Source organism: Nerophis lumbriciformis, linkage group LG09 (assembly GCF_033978685.3).
Source record: "Nerophis lumbriciformis linkage group LG09, RoL_Nlum_v2.1, whole genome shotgun sequence".
NCBI lineage: Eukaryota > Metazoa > Chordata > Actinopteri > Syngnathiformes > Syngnathidae > Nerophis > Nerophis lumbriciformis.
This window is the reverse complement of record NC_084556.2, coordinates 24,546,798-24,574,226: the sequence shown is the minus strand read 5'-3', so window position 1 is coordinate 24,574,226 and position 27,429 is coordinate 24,546,798. Positions and strand designations below refer to the sequence as shown.

The following is a 27,429-nucleotide window of genomic DNA, read 5'->3' as shown; positions in this document are numbered from 1 at the left end:
AGAGCAGCCATGCCAGCAGCTTTAGGGTGCCAGGTTCATGGCCGTTGTACCCTTGAGCAAGACTTCACCCTTGCTCCTGATGGGTCGTGGTTAGTGCCGATCTGTGGTTTAAGTCCATCTATCCATCCATCCATTTTCCTCCGCTTATCCGAGGTCGGGTCGCGGGGGAAGCAGCCCAAGCAGAGAAGCCCAGACTTTCCTCTCCCCAGCCACTTCGTCCAGCTCCTCCTGTGGAATCCCAAGGCGTTCTCGGGCCAGCCATAGCTAGACATAGTCTTCCTAACATGTCCTGTGTCTTCCCCGTGATCCTCCTACCGGTTGGGTGTTCGGGTGGCATCCTGACCAGATGCCCGAACCACCTCATCTGGCTCCTCTCCGTGTGGAGGAGCAGCGGCTTTACTTTGAGCTCCTCCCGGATGACACCCTATCTCTAAGGGAGAGCCCCGCCACCCGGCGGAGGAAACTCATTTCGGCCGCTTGTACCCGTGATCTTGTCCTTTCGATCATAACCCAAAGCTCATAGGTGAGGATGAGAACGTAGATCGACCGGTAAATTGAGAGCTTTGCCTTCCGGCTCAGCTCCTTCTTCACCACAACGGATCAATACAGCGTCCGCATTACTGAAGACCCCGCACCGATCCGCCTGTCGATCTCACGATCCGCTTTTCCCTCAATCGTGAACAAGACTCCGAGGTACTTGAACTTCCACATTGGGCAAGATCTCTTCCCCAACCCGGAGATGGCACTCCACCCTTTTTCGGGCGAGAACCATGGACTCGGACTTGGAGGTGCTGATTCTCATCCCAGTCGCTTCACACTCGGCTGCAAACCGATCCAGTGAGAGCTGAAGATCCTGGCCGGATGAAGCCATCAGGACCAGATCATTTTCAGAATGCAGAGACCTAATCCTGCAGCCACCAAACTGGATCCCCTCAACGCCCTGACTGTGCCTAGAAATTCTGTCCATGAAAATTATGAACAGAATCGGTGACAAAGGGCAGCCTTGGTGGAGTCCAACCCTCACTGGAAATGGCTCCAACTTACTGCCGGTGATTTAAGGCAAATGTTTTAAGGTGTTTTTGCGTGTGTAATATGTCAGCTGGCTGTTAAACATTCCACCACAGAAAAGTAGGAAAATAAAACGTTAATTTGTACATTGACAAAAATAAAAGGGTGAATACTAACCATACATCACTCAGGTCTACAGCGGTACCTTGGTTTTTATTAGTACTGTAATTTCCGGACTACAGAGAGCACCTAACTATACGCCACACCCACCTACTTTTTGGACAAATAAAATTTTGTACATATGGAACGCACAAGTTTATAAGCCGCAGGTGTACACATTGAAACGTGAAGTATTTACTAGGCGATTGTGTTCATTCACAAATTTAACGAAATCAATTGCCTGTAACATACATTGTTCTGATTTGACAAAGCTAAATTTATTGGCAGCATGTGAAGCTAATGTCCCGAAGAAATCCATAAATAAGCTGCTGAATTGTATAAAACGAAAGGTTCAAGGCGTGGGATAAAGTAGCATTTTATAGACTGGAAATTACTGTAATACAGTCGCTCATTTTCAAATGCACTCTGTTTCTTTATATGTATTTTTGTGTTCATGTTGTATTGAGCAGCCCGGACAGCCAGCTTGTGCTGCTTTCCCCACCGCAATAGGCTCAATTGTTGCCTTTGTGATCAACCTTACACAGTCGGTTTTTTGGTGGTGTCACACAAACCTAATCTGTGACCTTAATTCTTTAGTTCAGTGTTTCTTAACCCTAGGACCGGTGCCTAGGGCCACCAAAAAAGATAAGTTACTTAGCTGTGGTCCGTAAGGGCTCAATTGTAATACACTTTTCAACCACAAAAACAGGTTTTTAGCTAAAGTCATGGAGTTTTCTTAAGTGCAAAAATTATGACTAAAGTGGTGAAGAAACTGTATTTTTATTTGCCCTTAAATGTTATTGAGAGTTTATTTAAGGAGAACTGCACTTTTTGGGGAATTTTGCCTTTCGTTCGCAATCATTATGAGAGACAAGAGGACAAAGGTTTTTTTTCCCACTTTCTAACATAAAAATAGGCTTGTTCTAGGTGGCGAGCTATGCAGCCAATGGGAGAAATCAGTTTTACCACCAAATCACATTAAAATTCATTCAAAAATGGTCAACAACAATGCACAACACAATGTGATAGGCCACCAATCTGTACTGATTGAAAAACATGAACAATCATATTACAGTATCTGTAAACTTTTAGCCCACATGTTATGTTTTGTTTGTACACAGCTAGCCAGACAGTGTATGTAATGTACTTGTATCAACACGCATGACGTGCTGTGTGTATCATGATCAATATAAGGTGTGACTCAATCCATGGACAGTTGTCTCTTGGGTGCAGCTGGCCGGGGACGGTTTTTCAGGTTAATTATGAGTAAGCACTCCATTTATGTCAAATAGATTGGCTTCAAGTTCCACATTTTGCAGCTTTCATTTACTTTCACCTCACTCTCTCAGCTTCCGTCTGCTCCAACGTCTCACTCTTTCTTCGTAATGGCTCGCTTCTAGAAGCAGTAGTTTATCATGCATTAATTCAGATTTAACAAGATAAGGTTCCATCCATCCATTTTCTACCGCTTATTCCCTTTTGGGGTCGCGGGGGGCGCTGGAGCCTATCTCAGCTACAATCGGGCGGAAGGCGGGGTACACCCTGGACAAGTCGCCACCTCATCGCAGGGCCAACACAGATAGACAGACAACATTCACACTCACATCCACACACTAGGGCCAATTTTTAGTGTTGCCAATCAACTTATCCCCAGGTGCATGTCTTTGGAGGTGGGAGGAAGCCGGAGTACCCGGAGGGAACCCACGCAGTCACGAGGAGGACATGCAAACTCCACACAGAAAGATCCCGAGCCCGGGATTGAACCCAAGACTACTCAGGACCTTCGTATTGTGAGGCAGATGCACTAACCCCTCTGCCACCGTCCTCATTTGTCCAAAAATAATAATCTTTGTTGTTTGTTACCAAGTCTGGCATGATTAGAACACATTCGCGTGTTTGTATGCGGAAGAAGTTGTTGCCAGAAGTCAGACGTGCACTCCTATGGAAACGTAAATAAATGCGCCGAAGATTTAGTTCCGGCAATGATTAAAATGATCAAAATACTGTAAATGGTGTACATATTACATGTTATTATAATGGTGTCTGTTACTACATTATATATAGACCCGAGGTCAAAATAGTTAAGAACCCCTGCGTTAGATCATGGGTCTTCAAAGTTTTCTAAGCTAAGGACCCCCGAACTAAAGTAGCGCTAGAGCATGGAGCCCCTACTTGTATACCGTGTATACAATTGTGTTATATATAAAACAACATGGTATAACACCGCTAATACTGAGCTGACAACCAGCGCGCTAATTGCCCGCTGGCAGCTTGCTCCGCCAATCGCCAGATTTAAAAAAAATGCTAACTATAATGCTAAATAAAGAAATGTAATTATTCATGTAATGGACAATGATTAGGGTGGCCATGCCACTGCTATTTATAAACTACATTGCAGTGTGTTGGACCAACAATAATGTGTATTTAAAGACATTTCAATCCATTGAAAAAATTCTGGGGGGAAATATTAAATTAAAAAAATAAAAATAAAATCAAATATGATAATAAAGTCCCCAAAAGGGACAAGCGGTAGAAAATGGATGGATGGATGAAAATAAAGACATTTCACGACCCACCTGCAATCCCACTGCGGACCCCACAGGTGTCAGGGACCCCCTGTTGAAGACCTCTGCTTTAGATTCTATGTGAGGTGAATTGAAAATTGTGTACAATAGCACTTTGTGCGCAACCATTGTTAAAGTGTAAGACTACAAAGATATATTTTTTTGATAAGAAGGTTGCACGCCTGGTAGTGTTGGCGAGTTGCCTAGCGGTCCGTCTCTTCAAAGTCGTATGCGTGTGACATTTTCAGCGTATTTAAAAGGCAACTTCTCCGAACTTGTCAAGCACTAAGGAGAGCTCTGTTCTCCTCCGCTGGGACGAAGCAGAGAGGCAGTGATGTGCTCATGTAAGAATATTAACAGCAAACTTGTTTGGAGACACTCTTATCTAAATGAAATTGGAACAAGGACAGCGAAACATTCCTTTATATAATTTGCATTTAGAAAAACACAAGACCCCTGGCTCATTATTTAAGAAAATGTAAGCTTCTTTTGTGCCAAATCTCATTAAAGCCTTGCCTGGCTCCTTTGTTTACTGCTTCTAATCGAGGCATTTATCTTTATTGTGCTGTGCCCGATGTATGTTTGTTGAAATAAACAGACATTTGAGCCTGAGCGAAATATGGGTGAGCCAGATGGATAATTGATTTTAAAGTGAATCAGAGCTGTTGAGCCATAAAATAGGTACATTAGCATGCATATTAATAAGGCAAATAGGAGCGTGCGGAGACGCCGCCACCGGGCCAACACAATGGCAGGCTCGGTGTAATGGAATAGGTAGCATCCCCCGTCCCCTCTCCACCCTGCACCACTTCTGTTTTTCTGCCATCATAATATTTGTTGGTGTGCATGATATAAGATATCATCTTAATCCAGTCTCCTGGGGGAAAAAAATATATATATTTCTTTGTCTGTGTTTCGGAGGAGCACATTGCGAACCACTTAAATTTTGTAACACAATCTTTGTCAAATACTGCTACATCATTTTTGCCATTTAAGCTGGCAATTTTAGCTTGGGATTTCTTCTGTTTGACAATATCAAACACATAATATCCAATTTTTGGTGCTCCACAATAGCTTTTCATTATATCTCACTTCTTTTCAGTCCAAACAAACAATGAGGGCTTTTTGTGAAAGCTATCCATCTGTAGCTTCCAGGTTATGACTTCTCATCAGAAGCTAATGAAGATTTCTATTTTTTTCTCCTTCATGCATTCATCCACACCAGGTTAACGTTCCCTTTGCCGCCTCTCTGACGTGCATTACGTTTTGTCTGCATGAGGGGGGAGAGGACTCAGGCAGACACATTTTCCCATTGGGTCAGGAATAAATTGATCTTTTTCATGGACAGCAAACACTGATTAGATATTTATGACCAAGGTCAACCTTTCTGATTCCAGCTGACACCGGCTCTAAGGCATACAGAGTGGAATCTGCGCACACACAGAAACATGCTTGCATGCAAAATATGGAAGGATCTGTCATATAAAATGTATGATATAATTTTCCGGATGCAGTGCCTCTTTTCTGCCATTTAAATATGAAAGTTAAAAAAAAAAAAAAGTTATAAATGATAAAATAGATATAGTTGTGAAAGTTAAATAATAACGTTGAATCAAATCAAGAATGTCTAACACGACCTACAGTAGGAAGGGAATTCATATGGCTGCATTCGTAGCGGTTTACCTGACACATGAAAAGTGACGAATCGGAGGGGTTGCACTATCCACTTTGGCCACCAGATAGCAGTAGAGTGTTGAGTATCTTAAAATATTTTTTGTTGGCAATTCCAAGTTTGACCACAGTGTCAGTTGCTATGTAGAGTGGCGCTTTTCCATCATTTTCCGCAGACCGCATTGCAAAATGGTTAACCTCGCTTCTTCTCACAGGGATATACACCCAGGAATGGGGCCATATAAATCTCTTCCCTACTGTACACCTCCTATCAAAAATGCAAAATGGTTCGTTCCACCCCGATAGTGGCAAACCTAACTTAGAAAAACTTCACTCAACACAGGCATCATAATGTCATCAAACCTCATTTTTAAGCATTCACACGCAGCACCCGCATTATGGATCAACGATAAAGTGATTATAAAAAATATACATATAACTATATGTGTCAGCAAAGGAGAAAGCTGTGTACAAGTTTCACTTTTGCATCTCATTGCCCACAACTGTGGTGCGTTCGAAGATCATCGACTAAGGTTGGAAACGGAGGCGCCACTAGGTTTTAAAGCCAGAGAAAGGCTTAACCCCCAGGAGATGCAAAAATAATATTATAATCATAATAATAATAATGATGCGTAATTACAATTGATATTATCCACTCATGCTAATCCTGCGTGAATTAGCTCATCTCTACTTTTCATTCTGAAGTAGAGGAAGACTTGACAGATTTATAATCCTATTTAAGCATTATATTAATATTTGAATTATTATTCTGGACACTTAATATTATATATATATATATATATATATATATATATATGTATATATTGTTTGTTTTTCTAAACAAAACTAAATTGTTTTACAGTATTCAGACATGTTCTAAATATGTTAATCAAATCTTTTAAAAGTCCAAAACTTAATTATGCTTATTACATGTGTTTTTAAAAAGCTGGTTTCAACCAAATCCATGCAATAATATATTTCTAAGTTTATGTAAACATACAAAGTGTTAGTTTTAGGGTGGAATGGGTGTCCCTTCAAGAATCTTGGATATGAGGGGCCAGAATTTGGTGCTATGCCCCTGTTCAGCGCGTTCGTTTCATCCCAATGGATCGTTTTTGACATTCACACACTAATTGTAGACTTTTCAGCAGGACTCTAACATGAAGTAATCATACATAAGTGCTAAGTTTTAAGGTTTTAGCGTGGTTATTGTTGGCACACACTGAAGAAAGAGTTATGACATCTTCTGTCTAGGCCTAAAGGACTTCCTCTTATTAAGTCATTTAGTTCAGAGTTATGGTTGCTAGGTGGTAATAGCTTGTGGAAGAAAGATAAAGACGGAGACATATAGCATAATTAGAGGGTTAATTATGTTTATATTCCCCTTGATGGTACTTAAATTCTCACTGACTCACACGTAAGCCCACTCGCTCATCCACCCACTCTCCTCACATGTTTTTTTTTTTTTTGTGTGTGCCACTTTTCTCGTCGCTCCTTCACATCCGTTTCTCAATATGTTGCTCACAGCTGCTTCGGTCTCAAACTGTCCAGCTAATTAACTGGAGAATGTGCGGTTCTAATAAGCGTTGTGACAGCAGATCGACAATGCATCTGCTGCTTGTGAAGGTTTCTTACGAGGCTCCACTCTTAACAGCATTTTTACCAAGCTATGAAATAACTTAGCTTTAATTGTACGTGGCCTGTTTGAGTAATTCAACGGTGAAATCATGGACAAAAAAATCATAAATCATGTAATTTCTAAAAGATCATAGCATGTGACTAAGTGGGTCATCCCACTAAGGAGATGATTTTTGATCCCAAATCTGTGGGGATCACAGCCCGATCATTATCCATGGGGAGAGAGTGGAGCAGGTGTCCTCCTATAAGTACTTGGGTATTTGTTTTGATTCCCAGTTAACTTGGGCCAACTAAGTTGACTCTCTTTGCTCCCGTATTAACCAGCGCCTGCACTTTCTAAGGAGGCTCAGAGTCCACGGGGTGGCAAGCAATATCATGATGTTGTTTTATAAGGCAAACATTGTTATCCGTTATGGCATCTCCACATGGTTTGGAAATCTGTCTGTCAAACTCAAAACCCAACTTCAAAACCTTATCAGGAGGCCTGGTAAAATAATTGACATGCAGCCCCCTTGTTCCCTTCAAGAAATATTCGACAAGACTGTGAGGAAGCAAGGTCTTAAAATCACCCGTGACCCACACCACATACTTCATAGTGAAATTGTGTTGATGCCAAATGGTAAACAGTACAGAACAGCAACATACAAACTCAACAGGAATAGATTTCGCTTTGTCCCACTGGAAATCAAAGCACTTAACAACAGAAGACTACTGTAATAACTCCATGCATTAATAAGGAGTGCAATATTGGGATAGTGCAATACGGGAGGTGTGCAATACGGGGGAGTGTAATGTGTGATCTCATAACTAACTGATATATCTGCGCGCTGTTCACTGTCCTCACTGTATTGTCGGATGTATGTAAAACGTTGTGTCTTGATGTCCAAAACAAATTTCCCCTCTGAGACAATAAAGCGAATTATTATTATTATTATTATTAAATCCCTGTCTTTTTTTTCAACTGATTTAATGACGTAAAGTGTGCATTTTTGACAAGGGTCCTATGGTAAAGATGACTCATTTGGAAAACACGACTGAAAGTAACAAGAGATAGTTTTTATTGTAGAATTACCAAATATATGGCATTTATACTAATAGTATGTTGACACTAAACACAATACAGTTTTCAACAAAAAAACAAATAACATCCAACACTAAATTAGATAGCATGTGGACCATGTGACAGTGTGGAATAATCCAAACACTTGACTTAATAAAAAATGTAATTGACAGTAAATTTGTATACATTTTATTTTCTGGGAATGTAACTGATCGAATGGGATGGTGAAGCTCAAGTTTCCCTAAACACCACCCCAGGGAGGCATCCGGGGGGCATCCTCATCTAGCTCACATAATGGAACACATAATTAAAGAGAATACAAGCTCAATACACAACAATAAGTAACATCTTAAAGGATTAATTTGACAATAAAACAAGATTGTGTTGAAAATAATGAAGTTAATAGAATGGAGACAATGGCATCATTCAAAGATGCTAAAATCAGACAAATGTGCTATGACATTATTGATGTTATTACCGGTATTAATAATGGTTCTCAATGCTTTAACTATAAATATACTTTTTGTACTCTATTTAAATACTAATAATTGGCATTGTCTATGAGCTAAACTCATTTTAATACACCAGGTACCCTTGGGGTACTGTTAAAATGATACAAATGTGTACTTTATATGATCATGTACTCTTTTTGGTAGTATAAAGATACAATTCTGGCCTCTTAATGATCGACATTGTACTTTTGAGAGAACATTCATTAAAAATGTACCAAGAGGTACAGAAATGTTCTTGTCTTGTACCTCTATTTTTGAAAGTTTGTGCAGCAGATTGAGAAAAATAAAGAATAACTTTCTTAAAATCTGCTAACATCAGTTATTGAGGCCAAAAATAAATATAGTATTAGTTGGTATGATGAAAGGGGAAGCATATAAATATAGGCCCGGTAGTGGGGGACTAGGGGCCGTTTTATGTTCTCTGAGGGGAGGCTCATTGTGCCACACTCTGAAAACCCCTGTTCTATTATGTCTGCATTACTCTTATTTAAAGATGGATGATCTTCTTTCTTCAGACGCCTTAGTAGCTTCCATAAATAAAATATAAGCTGCCCAGGGGACCAGTCTGTGATAAACTGTAAAAAAAAAAAAGTCAAATTTCCACTTAAAGAAACTCTGTAGCTCTGATATAATAACCTCCCGAGAACCAGCGTCATCTGTAATGGACATTTGTTGCATATCTAAACAAAACATGTAACGCTGCCAAAAGAAACAGCATAAAAACAAATGTCCACCACAGAGGACATGTGTTGCATAACAAAACAAAACATGTAATTCTGAAAAAAGAAATAGCCGAAAACAAATGTCCACTGCAGACTACTCTGAGGATAAACCAACAATACACTGGCAAAGAAAGTGTTGAGCTATTCAATTTAGTCATGTGTTGAACAATTGGATTGCATAACTTACATTTCCTATAGCCTCCAATAGGATGTCAGACAATAGCCATACAAGTAGACACGGAATGTCCTTTTTAAAATCACAATGACCCCGAACACCTCGCAACATTAGTGTATGGCGCTCGCTGCTCGGTCCACAGAACATAAAGTACAACAACGCCACTGGAGGCCATCTAACAGTGTCCCCATAGGGGCTATAAATGTTATTACTCTCCCATATAAAAATGCCAGAAAATTTTTGGTCAATAAAAGAAGAATTGAGAACCAAGAGCAGAGCAATTTTACCATGTGTTCATGTTACTTAAGGCTGCAGGTTGTGGCTAACTTTCCTCAAGACTGTGTAAACTTGTAAGCAACCAAATATGTCCACAGCCTTTAATGAATTACTGTGACTTAGTGATGTGTTGGGAAAACAACAAGAGAGACTCGATCAAAATTAGTGGCTAATCTAATTAAGACAGTTGACCATTGATTAAGGGGTGGCGTGTGTCCTCACTCAGCACCCAACGAATGTTTTTCATTTGACAGTCTACCATAAACATTATGATGCATTAATACATGTCACCTCTTTTTATTAGTCTGGAAGCATCAAAGTAAATTACCACTACTGTGCCATTTTTCCAATACGGCCTTAGTATGATACATACAGTATGAGGCTTATCAAGTATTTTCTTGTGGGTGTATTATCTCTGCATTGATGTCATATCTGTTTTTCTCTTTTTTTGTAAGGTTACCCGAATATTGTGGCCACGTATGGCCGTGGATACACTGGATTCGCACCCAGCTACAGTTACCAGTTTCCTGGTGAGTCAGATGCTTATTTTAATGTATTTATATGTTTAAAAGCTATCACTTTGGCAGCAGAATGTCTTTGTTTGCACTATTCAAGCCAGTCAGACACACATGCATACAGTTGCATGCATCAACATTAGGGATGGGTACCTTTCACATTTGAACACAAATGGTAACAATTCCCTATATTTTTGAGTCGATACCAGTACTCACGGTATCAATTTTCGGTACTTTTGAGTATGTTAATAAAGTTAATTGTTTAATTTTTAAAAAGCTGAATTTTTTATATAACATTTAAAAATGAACTAAACTGATACTGATAGCCGTGCTGTCCATTTGTGATATATTGGTTTCTTTTTACATTTATGAGTCTCATTACAAGTATTATAATATATTGTAGACTTTGCAAGCAGTTGCAATTCCAAGACGCTGCATGACTGTAGTGCAATGGTTCTCAAACTTTTTTCACCAAGTACTACCTCAAAAAACACTTGGCTAACCAAGTACCACCATAATGACGAACATTAAAATACACTAGCGTAGTAGACCTAAGTATTCTTTAAAAACAAGGCAAAGGTTTTATTTATTTATTTAATCTTTTGTCCACTGTAACATTACACACAGTTTGAACAGTACCATTGTTTGAATATAGGAAAATAAAACACTGTACTTTAATCAAGTGATTATTTTGCATACCACTACACACGTACCAAACTTTGAGAATCACTGCAGTAGTGTATAGGCTACGGTGTGTTGCCTAGCTAGAAAGGAGTCATTGCCACTAAGCTAAATATAGTATTTTGTTGTGCCCTACAAAGTGTTTACACTGTAAGTATTGTTTTTATTACACACCAATTGTTTCATTGTAATGTGCATCTTAGTTGTAGTTTTCTTTACTAAATGTGGAGTTGTTGAAATCGCCTTGTAAAATTGCTAATGCTAATCAGTAGCATGAAGTATATGGCTAAGACAATATACATTATCATCAAGCTAGCACATTTTGGAAAAGTGGAGCCTTACTTTACATTGGAGTGTTTTCTATCAGGCATACTTTTTGTGTTGCCATTAAAAATTGCAACTTTACCTACAGCAGCGGTTCTTAACCTTTTTGACTTCAAAGCCCAACTTTTCCACTACAAGGGGGCCCACGCAAATAATAACACTGAATTAGTAATGTTTCTCTTGATTTTAATCATATTCATAATTATAGCTAACCTGCCTACAGTTTAACATGATACACCTTTGAACACTGTGTAACGGTATCAAATCTCACGGTATGATATTATCACAATATTAAGACGACTGTACGATATTATTGTGGTATATGTCTCCCTCCCAAATAAAAGGCTTACAAATACTATAGTGTGTAAAATTAAGTCTCAGGAATGTTAAGGATAAACACGCTTACTGTAATTGAAGACAAACATATATTTAAAATATATTATATATGATCATATTTATTACATATATACATTTCAATTGTGAATAATTGTGGAGGAACATCCACTGTTTCAAGCAAATATTAAAAAAAACGTATTGTGTGTCTTTAAAGTGACAATGTAAACATCCAGTGTGAAACAATAAAGTTCATTCGAGTGTTTTTCAACTTTTACATTATGGGAAGCAGTGTCCTCTACAGTGGACACAATTGTATCAGTCTGGAAAAGGCTGTTTCTCAGAAAAGTTAACTAACAATTTAACTTTTAATAATGTAAATACCTCTCAAACTGATGTTTGGCTTTGCTGGCTTCAAATATATTTTCTGGGTGACAGTTTATGAGGAGGCGACTTGTCCAGGTTGTACCTTGCCTTTTGCCCGAGTGCAGCTCGATAGGCTCCAGCCCCCCCGCGACATTGAGAGAAACATGTGGACAAATAGCATTTTTTTGGTGATTACCTCCGTGCTGGGCAAGATGACCGGCTGGCTCTGTGTCAACTTGGAAACACTTGAGACGAAAGTATTACTTTGCAGAACGCAGACTTTCTTACCTCCGCCAAAGAGGTTATATTTATGCCATGGTTTGTTTGTCTGTTTGTTAGCACCAGAACTCAAATAGTTATGGAAAGATTTGGATGAAATTCTTCAGAAAATGTCCAAAAAAAATATTCCTCTCATCGACTTCGAACACACTTCACTTCCTGCTTACTGCCTTCCTCACCCCCACATTGGCGCCCTGCCGTGCGCAGAGGATTCTGGGAGATGTAGTTTATTTTCAGAACCGGCCTACGCTAAAAAAACCTACACACCAAGTTTTTGTTTGATTCCGTCAGGCGTCACGGTATTATTGTGAAGACTTTTAAACCTCAATACCAATCCCCAATACTGTTACACACCTAAACACTACCATGACCAAATGACAAAAAATGGTCTAAGTCCTTCATATTCCACAAGCAAATTCAGCTGTGAAGAAGACAAGAAAATATTTGTTCAGAATGTGAAAAGAAGTAATTTCTTCAATAAAAGTGTTGACTTGGAGTATAAAGGCACTTTATTGGGAGCAGTATTATTGGGGTTAGCGGTCCATGGTGTGAGCCCTCATAGGTATCCTTTCCATTTCATGCTTTATTTAAGGACTTTACACATACTTTGTTTGCTGTGCCAGACATCCCTCCTGCCACTGATAAGATGGAATGGGAAATGTCTGACAGCAGCTCAGATCTCTGTAATATCTTTGTGAAATGGATCCAGGAATGGTAGCAACGCATGTCCAGCTGTGACCACCTGCAAATAAGACATGTACTAGATAATGCAGGAGGTATACATGGGCATTTTCTTTATAAATGGCACTGACCAACCAATAACCAATGTCAATCATAAAAACTGATGTGTTTTTGTGTGCATTGGCATCTAAAATAGCATTGCCAAATTTAGAATGCATCATTCATTCGTATCTGTAGAAGCGATCTCAAAAGATAGCGAAGAGACGGCTTGGGAGAGGAACTGTCAGTGTTTATTCAATAAATCCAGTGAAACATGGATTTTTTTTTAAATGTTTACTGTTTGGGGCAAATTAAGTGATATCACCTTCCCCAAGGCAGAATACATTATCCCTTCCATGTTCAACTCAATTTAAAGAGTTTGATAAAGCTGTATGATTAAAACAGCATCCTCTGGGCTCGCTCAACTCTTGACAGGGTAATTGGAATTTTTTACATTTAAATCAAACCCCCTTGTCCAAATTAGATAACCCCAGGACAAATATTGACTAGTGTCCTTCGTCGGTAATTTGGTGGGAGCATCCTCGTTTTCAGATCAGAGTGGGTTTTTTTCACTGTACGCACCCTTGTTGAAACACTTCCACAAATAAATGGACTGCGCCCAGGCAGACGCCATCCAAGAGACATAAATTCTAGGCAGTCTTCCAAGGTTTTTTTTTTGTTTGTGTTTTTACACCCAGGATACCACACGGGTCCACTGTTACCAGAAACAAGTGTTCAATTGTTCAGTTGACAGGATAAAGCAGTGCTAAAACATTGATCAGTGATGAAACAATGAATTGAGTAAGATATCAGTAAGGGAGGAGATTCACAGAGAGAGAAAACCCAAGCTGGCGTCTGCGCAACACCAGTGGAGGTCAAAATATCTGAACTGACAGTAAAAACAACCTGAGTCAGGCTTTAAAATTATAAAAGGGAGATATATTCCCGTTTGACTGAAATATGTTGATATGACCTCACTGTTAGAAATTATTTGACAGTTTTGCACCTCTGTGATGACACGTTCTATATCAGTATCATGAAATTGTCAGCTGTGAGAGTTGTTTGTGTACTATTAGCTGAAATATCCCCATGCTCGTGGTGTGGACTGAGAAGAACAGAATATTTTTGTATTTTTTTACACTTCAGTCCCTCCAGGAATTCCCGAGGTTTCAATCGCGCCAATTTGCGCAAATTTAACCAATCCCCTCGAATTATGTGCGGCCTCGCAACATTGTCCAAAGCCAGTAAACTTCCCTGCAAATTTTGGCCAATCGACATCATTTTTGCCAATTGCTCAAGTCTGTTTCTTGTGTAGATGAAGCAAGAACAGCAAAATGTAACAATATCTCGAAGTATTTATTTCTAAAATGGCAAAATGTGTGTCCTCCCGCTTAGCTCAGACCTACTCCCTGTTCCCGTCTACGGCACTAAGCCTTCTGGGTAATGTACTATATCAACATTTTGCAACACACCCATGTCCTCACTTCATCGTATACATATATTTATATATATATCCTAATATTATTTATATATTTATTGCTCATTTACAATGCTGACCTAGCAAAGGGGCAGAATTTGAATTACCCGCTCAGTGGCCTAGTGGTTAGAGTGTCCGCCCTGAGATCGGTAGGTTGTGAGTTCAAACCCCGGCCGAGCAAAGACTATAAAAATGGGACCCATTACCTCCCACTCAGCATCAAGGGTTGGAAGTGGGGGTTAAATCACCAATGAATCCTGAGCGTGGCCACCGCTGCTGCTCACTGCTCCCCTCACCTCCCAGGGGGTGGAGCAAGGGGATGGGTCAAATGCAGAGAGTAATTTGCGTGTGACTATCAGTGGTACTTTAACTTAACTTTAATTTACATGACAGCAAAGTGTTATGATAATCTCTCATTGTCTCTCATTTACCAATAAAAATTAGCGCTATAGATTGCTCTCAACAATTCACAAATGTTCTTACTATGTGGAGATAAATGTGTTGGACCATAAATGAATGTTTCAAATGGACAAACACTTGTTAAGCATAAAACATACACAGACAATGTCTGCAACTTGTGTATGACCGAGCAGACGGTGGACAATAGTAATTATTACTATTACTTGTTTAATGAATTAAAACAGTACAATAATTTGACAATTTGTTTTGAGTATGTGCTGTTACCACCATCTAGTGTCTACTTTCAAATATGCGTGGTAATAACGAACATAACATCAATAACGTATTTATTTTTGGAATTATTGTTGAAATCCTGTGCTTTTTTAGAATTAGTTTACAAGGAACACTTAAAACATTGATAACAAACTCATAAAACCACAAGCTGATTCAATGTTATTGAGAGAAAAAAAAGGTCTCAAAACAATGCAACTTTCGCCACAACTTTCTGAAAAAGCTGCTGCGAATTCAAGCATTTTAGATCGCAACAATAACAAAAAAGCCGTGCGGAGCGACTGAGTATTACTCAATTGTTCAATGCATCTTTTGTTACATATGTTCATTTTTAGACATGCGTTGTTTAATTTTTATAAAACGTGTCCTAACACAAAACCTGTTTAATAAGAATAGTAACATTTTATCATTCTGACCTGCTGTGCAATTTTTTAAATTAAATTATTATTACTGTGTACTGTATATTAATAATTAGAGGTCATTAATTACAATAAAGGCATGATGTAAAAGTTTCTCACATTGCACTGTCATCTAATTTTATCACACAAAGTTATCAGCTATTAATGAAAAAAATAACAATTAAATACTTAACAGGTGACCTTGTGAGTAGAGTTGCATGATATAAACGATATACGGTAAAAACGGTATATATTTGCCCTACGATAAAAAATGTTTATTACACAGTTGTCTCTCGTTTATCGCAGTTAATTGGTACCAGACATGACCGTGATAAACAGTTGTTTTTATTAATAAATCTAATATGTTCATAATTAGAATATAAAAAACAACCTTCTAAGTAAGTTTTTTAACATCATTACAGAGCCATTCAAATGGTGTATGAAATAACACCCATATAGTCACTTGTACACTCGTTTTACCCAATGTACGGAAGTAGCCTTGAGTGAGTTCTACTAGAGATCACACAGCACAGCTCCTCGTGCCACCTATGTAAATGTGTAAATGTGAATGTTGAAGGTACAAATTGGCAGCCATGTTTACGTTAGTCTCTCCTAGGGTAACTGTGGCGACAAATGTAGCTTACCAGCACAATGAGTGTGTGATCATGAAGTGAATGAATTATCGATCAAAAATGCTTTGGGTCTCTGAAATATGAAAAAGAGCCATATAAATCTAATCCATTATCATTATTTTTATTTCACCACACCTAGTGGTACTTTAACTTTAACTTTAACTTATTATTTTTAAAAGTTATCAAAATACTACATACTACATTTTTCATTTTTATTTTGTATTTGTTTTACAGTTTGGCTTACCTTAGGGTTCATGTTTGTAACCTGTTCCGAAATGATTCTGTTGTAATTTATATGCCAAAGAATGTATCGTTATATCCATCGTTCTCAGAAGAGGTATGCATTGTTTATCGCAATAATATTTTTATGCCGTATCCCCCATCCTTACTCCGTTTTATTTTTCAAATGTTCTCAGTTTTTTAACACCCCTTTATAGGACCAAATAGCATCATTCTGGGGCAAAGAAATGTGACAAAAAAGCCCAAATCCCCCAAAGTTAATCATTTGTTGCTAAGGATGGGTACTGACTTAGGTACTTTGATAGGCATCAACAACATTCCAAAAAGATTCACGTAAAATTAAACAATGCCATATTTGAATACCTTTGTTGCTTGTAGCGTCACATCCAATTGCAGACTAAACACTGGCTCAAACACTTGACTTGGAAACAAGCACTTAAGAGCGGAATGAGCCAAACTGCCCAAAAAATGTTGCAATTTTCCATGTTAACAAATAAAGTATGCCTGATAGAAAACACTCAAATGTAAACTAAGGCTCCACTTATCTGCACCAGCTTGATGCTAGTTTACATTGGCTTTGCCATAGACATGCTACTGATTAACATTAGTGATTTTACATGGTGATTTCAACACCTCAAAATTTGGTAATGAAAACTACAACTTAGATACGTGTTACAATCAAACAGCTGGTGTATAATAAGTACATGTACTTACTTGTAGTATAAACACTTTTCGGGCGCAACATAAGGCGAGACTGGCACATTCATCTTTGTGGCTAAGACTACTTCCGAGCTAAACAACACTCCTTAGTCTATACGCTACTGCCATCTAACGTCGTTGAATTGCAACTGCATGCAAAGTCTACTATATGATACTTGCAAATGAGACACAGAAATGTAATAAGAAAAGTAGATATGACTGGACAGCACAGTTATCATACTCAGCTCATTTTTGAATGTAACACTAAAAAATATATTTTATTATTAAACAATTGACATTTATTAGCACACACAAAACTACAGAGAAATGGTATCGATTCCGAGGTACCCAGAATTGGTACTCACCCCTATTTGTTGCTCACTGAACTGGTTTTCATGTGACGTACGTACATCCTAGTTTTCTTCCTGCAAGTATGTAGGTTGACTTCCTAATATTTGAACCACATGTGCAAATTAGTTGTTAAAGTGATTTTGAATAGTTGACTGGCTTGGTTAATATAGTCAAATTAGAGCGCCCGTGTCAGAAACTTGAGGGTTGCAGGTTCGCTCCCCGCCTCTTGCCATCCAAATCACTGCCGTTGTGTCCTTGGGCAGGACACTTCACCCTTGCCCCCAGTGCCGCTCACACTGGTGGATTGAATGATGGGTTGTGGTCGGAGGGGCCATAGGCGCAAACTGGCAGCCACACCTCCGTCAGTCTACCCCAGGGCAGTTGTGGCTACAAATGTAGCTTACCACCACAAGGTGTGAATGTGGAGTGAATGAATAATGGGTCCCACTTCTCTGTGAAGCACTTTGAGTGTCTAGAAAAGCGCTATTTAAATCTAATCCATTATTATTATTATTATTATTAAATACATACTTGTATTGCCTATTTTTGTTTTACCAAAGTGTGAATCTCTCACCTGATTCAAACTCAATCAAAGAACCAAATGTGCATCTTTTTCAAGACAGGTGAGGTATTACTTTCCTTAGCCAAACATTCATTAATTTTAAGATAGTGGACTTTTTCTTAAAGAGTCAAAAAAGCAATAATCAGGCAGATTGAGGCATTGCATCAAAGTGTTTCCTATTATAAGCAGCCAATCAAATAACTCAGATCCTGTACATATACTGTACGGTCCTTATGGAAGGGTGGCTTATTTGCATTTAATCTGGGGTTTTCCTTATATACCCTAGTTGATATCTTTCATTCGGATTAGTTTTAGCAAGAGCATTTGTCATCAGTTACACACAAAATTGCAATTCCTAGTTAATAATTGACTATCAGATACACATGAGGATTTTATCTGGCACACCTACTGTGGTTATGGCTTCATTAGATGATTAATGTCAAAAAGCTGTGACACACTTGAAGGTTTTGACCAGTAGCAGGTCAATGTATTCCTTGTGCGTCCTTCGTGTGCAAATAGAGTTCAGTGAAATGTGCGGAGGTGACATGATATACACACAACGCATCTGCTAACTGTAAAAAGCAATAATGCTGCTACTGCTTCCCGAAGAGTAATGCGTCCCTAAAAGAAGACACAAAGGAGACCACTAATGAAAACAATACATGTGTTTTATGCCACGGAGAATAAATTGCGACTGCACACGCTCAAGTTAAAAAGGACAAGACGGGAAGCAATTAGTTAGACTTTACGAATGTTGTATTTCAAACTGATCAAATGGAATGTTGAGCTCTTCCTCAGTTGTTTCAGAGAGACATCATACTTTCATCCTCTCAGTTTTAGCTTCTAAGCTGTATTTCGCATGTAATCACACAGCGTTTCCCCGGTGGCACTACCCTTTGAGCATTATGCCTGAAGTGAGTGATTTGTAGTGACAATCAAGACCAGAACAAATGGTAAGGAGCGACATGCCAAGAACAAGTATTTTTGAAACCTTTTTTTTTCAGTATAATGTATTCAGTTACTTCATCTCTTACTATGATTAGGTCGCATAGTCACCCTCGATTATGTACAAGATTATACAGATGCATGGGGAATACTTCAATCACAGGTGGTGGGGAAGTTAAGGCATGTGATACATGATGATGGTCATGTGGCGTTTCTGTCGTATGATAATGTTCAAAACTGAGAGCAGCGTCTAATTCAATTCCCAATTGGGCGTCAAGCCAAGGTTAGGGTTTCATCTGATGAACGACTGAATTGAGCATAAACGTGGTACCTCGATTTTCATTAGTAATCCGTTCCAAAAGAAGAGATGAAGACCTTATTATACAGTGGTGTGCCATCAGGACCAGCAAGGCCTTCTCTGCTGGCCTAACATAACCAGAAATCATGATCATAATTAAAGATAAAATACTTTTTTAATTTACTTTCCCTAAATATCTAAAAGTATTCATATTCTCGTAGGTGTATGCAATGTTGTGACCGAGTGAATCTATACATTGGTTATGAAGTTTATTTTCGACCGTGTCTGCGAAGAAATAGCAGTGAGGTTCGTCTTCAGGATACATATTGAACAGTGTACATTTCCAAAAGATATATTTAGAGAAAATTGGAGTGAGGAGCGTGGATTCATTTGCAATCTGGGAACGCCTCCACAAACGAACAGTTTGCAGACATCTTGAGAAAGTAGGTTGTAAAAGTGACTGTGAGGCAAAGTTTAGGCGTAATTTACACCAAAGCATATGCAATACATATTGTTAAGACCGCAAGCACCCATTTTCAGATTTGAAGGGGGTAATGCACGAGCTAGTCTGCCCCACAACAAGAGGATAGAGAAAAAAGAAGGAGCTCATTAACTATAATGTCGGAGTCGTGCAAAGCTCTTCAGATAAAACCTTACAATAGATGAAAATATTTGCTGAAGCCACCATTTGGAAAAATGTCACAAGTTTGGCAAATTCCAAACGGCTCGTTTGAAGGAAGTATGAATGGAGGCAAGAATGTTTTATTAATACTTCATATCTTCATGGATGGGACAAATGCGCAAAAAACGGTACCAAATAGGTAAGAAGATGTGGTTTTGCATAATAGATCCCCTTTAAGAACATCAAATGAAGGTAAACGCTTGACAGACTTATCTAGAAGAAGTGTAATGTAATAAGTAGTTACATGAATGTTTGAGCACATCAAACACAATATGGTCATCATGTACCATGCAGTCTAATGCATCCTCCATCCATCTACGGAATTACTGTAGATAGACCATGCAGTACATTTTCCCTAATAACTGTGGGGGCGTAATGCTGCAAAGGCACAAAGTAGGCGATCCCAAGGCATACAGCACAGTACATTATTGTACATTCTCGTTTCAATGCAACAGTCTCATTAACATTATTTAAATGTGTCATTGTATTTTTCAGCTTGTAGCACCTGGGAGAATATCTTAAGATGTGTGCATTTTCATGCTGGAAGTGTTTTGTTTGTAGAAGATAACCGCAGTTAGTTACAAGATGAAAAGACCACATAGTTTCAATGATCTCCAGGACAAGGTGACCAAGGTAGCCAACACTAAATGTCAAAAGGTGTCAGCAACCTTTTTACGGCAGAGTGCCACACTAAAAAATCCCACCATAACTACCTTAGTATCATCAATTCTTAAATAGTGACAATATCACAATTTAAATCCTCAAGTAACTATATGTGTATTTAGAGAGTTTAGTGCAAAGTTAATGATCAGGACATTTCATTTAAATATGAGACAACTCCATTGAGTAAAAAGCACTATTTATTTACAGCCATAGAAAATCATTTTGTGAGACAAGTGCACATATATTTTTCTATTTTTTTTTCAAACTCGTAATAAACATTAGCAATGGAGCCAATGGGAGTTGCTCTATTCCAACTATAAAGCGCTCTAAAAAACATCCAAAAACATTTATCAACATTTTATATACACTCTGTATGTATATATGTGCACATTCATAATAACGTGTAATATTTACATATTTTGCTCATTTTAAGCATACGGCAGCTTATTCATTTCACAGACGCATCACAATGTTCGCTATTTTCTTCAACAACAACAACACCACTACTAATAACACAACAACGAATACATTGGGACAAATGCTGATCCAGAACCTTATATCTATGAGCCTGTATATACAGAGGATGAGCTACAAGTTTTTAAAGGGGAACATTATCACAATTTCAGAATTGTTAAAACCATTAAAAATCAGTTCCCAGTGGATTATTATATTTTTCGAAGTTTTTTTCAAAATTTTACCCATCACGCAATATCCCTAAAAAAAGCTTCAAAGTGCCTGATTTTAACCATCCGTCCATTTTCCTGTGACGTCACATAGTGAAGCCAACACAAACAAACATGGCGGAAAGAACAGCAAGCTATAGCGACATTAGCTCGGATTCAGACTCGGATTTCAGCGGCTTAAGCGATTCAACAGATTACGAATGTATTGAAACGGATGGTTGTAGTGTGGAGGCAGGTAGCGAAAACGAAATTGAAGAAGAAACTGAAGCTATTGAGCCATATCGGTTTGGACCGTATGCAAGCGAAAACGACACGACAGCCAGCGACACGGGAGAAAGCGAGGACGAATTCGGCGATCGCCTTCTAACCAACAAATGGTATGTGTTTGTTTGGCATTAAAGGAAACTAACAACTATGAACTAGGTTTACAGCATATGAAATACATTTGGCAACAACATGCACTTTGAGAGTGCAGACAGCCCAATTGTCATCAATTAATATATTCTGTAAACTTACCCTCATCGGCGCTCTTTTCCTGAAAGCTGATCTGTCCAGTTTTGGAGTTGATGTCAGCAGGGAAGCTAGGGTCGATAGGGGGTTTAGCTGGCTCGTCTGCGGGAACAAACTGCCGCCATTGCTTGCCTTGCTACCGAGGGCCTTTGTCCCTGAATTGCTCACAGACTCCGGCAGATTCAATGGGGATCTGGCGGCAGATTTCTTTGACTTTATCATTGGAAATGCATCTGCTTTGATTGTCGCAGGATATCCACACATTCTTGCCATCTCTGTCGTAGCATAGCTTTCGTCAGTAAAGTGTGCGGAACAAACGTCCAATTCCTTGCCACTTTCGCATCTTTGGGCCACTGGTGCAACTTGAATCCGTCCCTGTTCGTGTTGTTACACCCTCCGACAACACACCGACGAGGCATGATGTCTCCAAGGTACGGAAAACAGTCGAAAAAACGGAAAATAACAGAGCTAATTTGACTCGGTGTTTGAGAAAATGGCGGATTGCTTCCCGATGTGACGCCACGTTGTGACGTCATCGCTCCGAGAGCGAATATTAGAAAGGCGTTTAACTCGCCAAAATTCACCCATTTAGAGTTCGGAAATCGGTTAAAAAAATATATGGTCTTTTTTCTGCAACATCAAGGTATATATTGACGCTTACATAGGTCTGGTGATAATGTTCCCCTTTAAAAGCTGAGTGATAAACATATCCGCAAGTAGTATTATTGCAAAAATAAGTGATAACATAATAAAACAATCACTTATTGTACTATGTCTGCTCTCCCAGGGATACCGACTGATGGGATGTTTATGTCATCCCGTTTAGATTAAGAATTATTCATAATCCACCTGGAGGTGGCCGCAAACAAGTTTTTTGTCCTGTCTTTCTCGCCATTTCTGGGTTTAAGTCGGATCTCTTGGATAACCAACTTTTCGGTTTATGGCTACAACCATCTACTATACAAGTGAGAGGCATGATTTACAATCTAAAATGAACTTTCACCAAGTCAGATGAGGCGATGCAACAGCAACTCAGAATGTCAACCCTGTAAGCTAGTTACCTCTCTGTGATCATGGCGCCGCTAAAATTAGTCTGCCTGCGTTAACGCTTATGATAAAAACGTTGCTAATATTTGGTTAATATTCAGGTCACAATATGTAAATGGTGTATTGTTGGCAGTTTCTGGATGTTTCTTTAGGCTTTCGCTGCATGGTTAGCCACCTTTGCCGTATATTACAAATTAGAATGCATACATAGGGATTGTGAATGATTGGCAAAATTCCCAAAAATGTGCTGTTCCCCTTTAAAAGCATTTCAATGACTGTACTAATGAAGTCTTTGGTTTGACTTATCTCTGTTTAATTAGCATAATAAATGAATGGTGTGGAACAAGTTCACAAGAAGATAGGCATTATAGTTCTTTCTACAAAAGTGATTTAAAGGAAGTCCCAGCCGCGGTGCTTAACAAGCCATATTACAGTTGTTTGCAACATTGTGCATCACTCTGTTCATTTACATAACACAGAATGTAACCATACAGTCAGTTTGAGAGAACGAAAATGACCCCTAGTTCTGACTATTGTTATGATGGAAAGCAAAACCTTTAGAGGAGAGGCAAGCAACTCAGTCATTCTATTCTTCTATTTGTTGATATATTTTATTAGCATGGTCACTTGACATTAACTAAATAAATAGGCAAAACAATTTTGCCCAATATGGTCTACATACATGTATACCTGTGCAATTAATAGAACGGTAAATGAAAATGAACTCAGTTTGCTAAATTGCAATGTCCATGTATGTTTTGTTTTCTTCATCTCTCCCTTTCAAATAGGGTGCAAAAGGTTTCACTCTGTATATTGCGCTAAGCACCTGAGCGTGTTTATTCAATAACAGAATTAAATGAACGGTGTGAATACTCTTATCAGTCATCCACAATCTTTGTCTTGGAGGATGGAGGCAGGACTGCAAGCGTACACACACTAAGCGCAGACACAGCTTTGGTAGTCGCTACTGACACCTGATTTCCAGAGGACGTGTCACAGCAGTGTTGCGTAATCTCCACACCGGCAGACTCTTTCCGTTTTTATTCAAGTCAATGTGTCCGTTTCCACAGCCTGCAGCATTGCCGTTCCGGATCCATTCGCTAAATATACGCAGAGCTTCTATTTTGTCTGTTTCTCACCTACTGGCCTAGTGGTTAGAGTGTCCGCCCTGAGATCAGTAGGTTGTCAGTTCAAACCCCGGCCGAGTCATACCAGAGACTATAAAAATGGGAGTCATTACCTCCCTGCTTGACACTCAGCATCAAGGGTTGGAATTGGGGGTTACATCACCCAAAATTATTCACTGCTCCCCTCACCTCCCAGGGGGTGAACAAGGGGATGGGTCAAATGCAGAGGACACATTTCACCACACCTAGTGTGTGTGTGACTATCATTGGTACTTTAACTTTAACTTTAAGTTTGTCGCAGCACGGCAGATAAATTTAGCTAAAATCTGCATGTGTTGGACAGGAAGTCATGCACAAACACAAAATAAATGATCCTGTTCGACTTTCAAAATAAAATAGTTTGTCTTCAAGTGGATCGTATTTTACACTTTAAAATGTCCTAATGGGCGGGGACGGACATGAAATCAACTTGTCAAATGTTTTCAGACGTAATTTTACTTTGCTGACCCAAATGCTGGCTCTGTCCGCACTACATGGCTACACGGCCGAGCCGCAACAGGACGGCAGATGGCGCAGCCGTTCTGCAGCAAATATGCACCGCGGCCGTGACGCACCCTGTGGAAATTAGGGGTGAGAAGCAGCGCAAAGTAACAAAAATTAGGAGGACAAAAGGTGATTGTAAAGCCAAAATACAGTGCACAATACAGTAATATAAATGTATTAAGATTACATGATATTATTACACAATTGTCGATGCCTATTTTTATGTATCTAATCAGCCGGGGGGTGGGTTGGCATAAAATAATTTGTTGTTGTTTTCAGTGTGTTTTACTGTAAATAGAAAAACGGCACCACAGTACTTTTTAGGGTCAACATTTTTTTTATAGCGTTTAAATGTACCGTATTTTTCGGACTATAAGTCGCTCCGGAGTATAAATCGCACCGGCCGAAAATGCACAATAAAGAAGAAGAAAAAACATATATACGTCGCACTGGAGTACAAGTCGCATTTTTGGGGGAAATTTATTTGATAAAACCCAACACCAAGAATAGACATTTGAAAGGCAATTTAAAATAAATAAAGAATAGTGAACAACAGGCTGAATAAGTGTACGCCATATGAGGCATAAATAACCAACTGAGAACGTGCCTGGTATGTTAACGCAACACATCATGGCAAGAGTCATTCAAATAACTATAACATATAGAACATGCTATACGTTTACCAAACAATCTGTCACTCCCGATCGCTAAATCCCATGAAATCTTCCTCCTCGGGGACAACTCTGGTATGCGCTACTAGCGTCCATTCTTTCTGCTGCTCGATCGCCGTTTTCTGGTGCATATTTCACTACGTCCAGCTTTTAATCTGCAGTATATGATTTCCTTTTTGGTGCCATTTTAGTTCAGTCCTTCTCAGTTTTTATAAGTTACCGCGATTGTTGATGTGATCCATTTTAATAGCTTCGGCAGTAGCGTATAGCATATAGCAGTTCGCATTCCAAAACCCACTATGCACTTCTGCCATGACCTGCCCCCGCCGAATTCTTATTGGTTGGCGTGTGAGTGACGATTGCTGACGTTTGTGTGACGATTGCGGACATTTGCTTCGTCGCTCACGCAGATGAGATAAATAATATTATTTCATATTTTACGGTAATATGTTAATGATTTCACACATAAGTCGCTCCGGAGTATACGTCGCACCCACAGCCAAACTATGAAAAAAACGTCGACTTATAGTCCGAAAAATAAGGTAAATGGAAAATACGGCACCACTGTTTTTGACAGTAAAGTTCTAGCGACTGTGCTGCCAGTTTTTTGCCGTAAAATATATAGTTATTGGTTTTACTGTTGTTTTTTAATCACCAAATGATTCCCGAGTGCAACCACCGCCGCTGCTCACTGATCCCCTCACCTCCCGGGGGGTGAACATGGGGATGTGTCAAATGCAGAGGATAATTTCACCACACCTCGTGTGTGTGTGACTATTGTTGGGACTTTAACTTTAACTTTACAGTGTAATACTGTACTACAAATGGAAAAATAGTGCCACTGTTTTTTACGGTGTAATTCTGGCGACTGTACTGACAGTTTTTTTTTACTGTAAATTTGACCGTTGTTGTTTTTACGGTATATTACTGTAAGTGGAAAAATCATACCACTGTTTTTCTACAGTAAAATTCTGCGCTAAATGTATTACATTTAGTAAGAAAATATAAGGTGCTTCATTGACGCATATTATTTTCAGGCCACATGTTTCAGACATGTGCATTAGTGCTTAATTTGGGCTCCAAATAATGCTGATAATAATGTCTTTATTGGCAAATAATCGGTTCAGGCCTGCATTCATGTTGACTTTGCCAGTGCTGAAGCCAACAGTGATGACATACAGACAAAAGCATTGTTAGACATGTTGCATCTTCTATTGTGTGAATGATGTTTGTATGAATAAGACACTAATGATAATGAGGATGATTAAAAGAAGAAAATGTAATGGTGGTATGTGCATTATGCGTGTGAATAAGCCAAGACACAAAGCAGAGCGTTCACACGCCATTTATAGATTATCCTATTGTAGACGTGTCTTGCTTCCACTCTTTTCCGTGGCACACACATGAATACGACGTTGATTGCACTCACAAGACACACACAAAAAGGCCACATTCATGAGAGGAATTCGATTCAGGAGCCTTGTATGTAGGAACGAGGCGGAAGTGGAGGGACTTAACCAGGAGCTTCACTGCGCTCCGCCGTCTTCTTGTGCAACTTGCTGCCTCCACAGCTGTGCCCTCAGAGCCTCCCCCGACATAAATGACCATTATGGTTCCATTAGAGCTGCTACTTGGAGGTCATTATGCTACTTTGAAAAAGCAGAGATGAAGATGTTAGTGGGCTCCCATCAGGGGAGAGAGACAGACTGAGTAAGAGAGACACATTACAATCAGTCATTCCGCTACTGAGCTATTGTCATGACAGACAAACAGCAATATGGCTCTTCTGAGTCAGCCTCTTAAGTTATAAAAAAAAATGGATGGAAACAATGATTAAGAAGGAGAGAGGGACGATAAGGCATTTTGGGTTACTTTAATACCAAGGAGATAAACAAAATTGATTTTGAGGAAACTGTGTCGTTCCAATGACACGTATGATTGTGTGGGACTTGCTATGGATGCTTTTTAGGATAAGTATTTGACAAAATGGGGGTAAAGTAATTGTTGTAATCAGTTGATTAGTAAAATTGGAACTTGTGTTTGAATGCCACTGTCCTATTGATCTGAATAATGCTTCTTAGATGGAACAGAACTGTAGCTCAACTTCTTGTTAGAGTGCAGCATAGTAGAATCAACAGTGACTTGCTAGTAGTGCACTCTATGTGACTAATTAAATACCAATTTCACACAATTGACATAATTTAAATA

General features: G+C 39.0%; 1 protein-coding gene across 7 annotated transcripts in view; it reads left to right on the top strand.

The window, feature by feature from the left end:
• msi2b (musashi RNA-binding protein 2b) overlaps positions 1 to 27,429 on the top strand; it is a 626,013-nt gene that overhangs the window by 492,405 nt on the left and 106,179 nt on the right. For all 7 annotated transcript variants that reach the window (XM_061962104.1, XM_061962107.1, XM_061962103.1 and 4 more), the window contains one exon: positions 10,241 to 10,315. In XM_061962104.1, the coding sequence (XP_061818088.1) occupies positions 10,241 to 10,315 (75 nt within the window). The remainder of the gene's footprint in view (positions 1 to 10,240; positions 10,316 to 27,429) is intronic.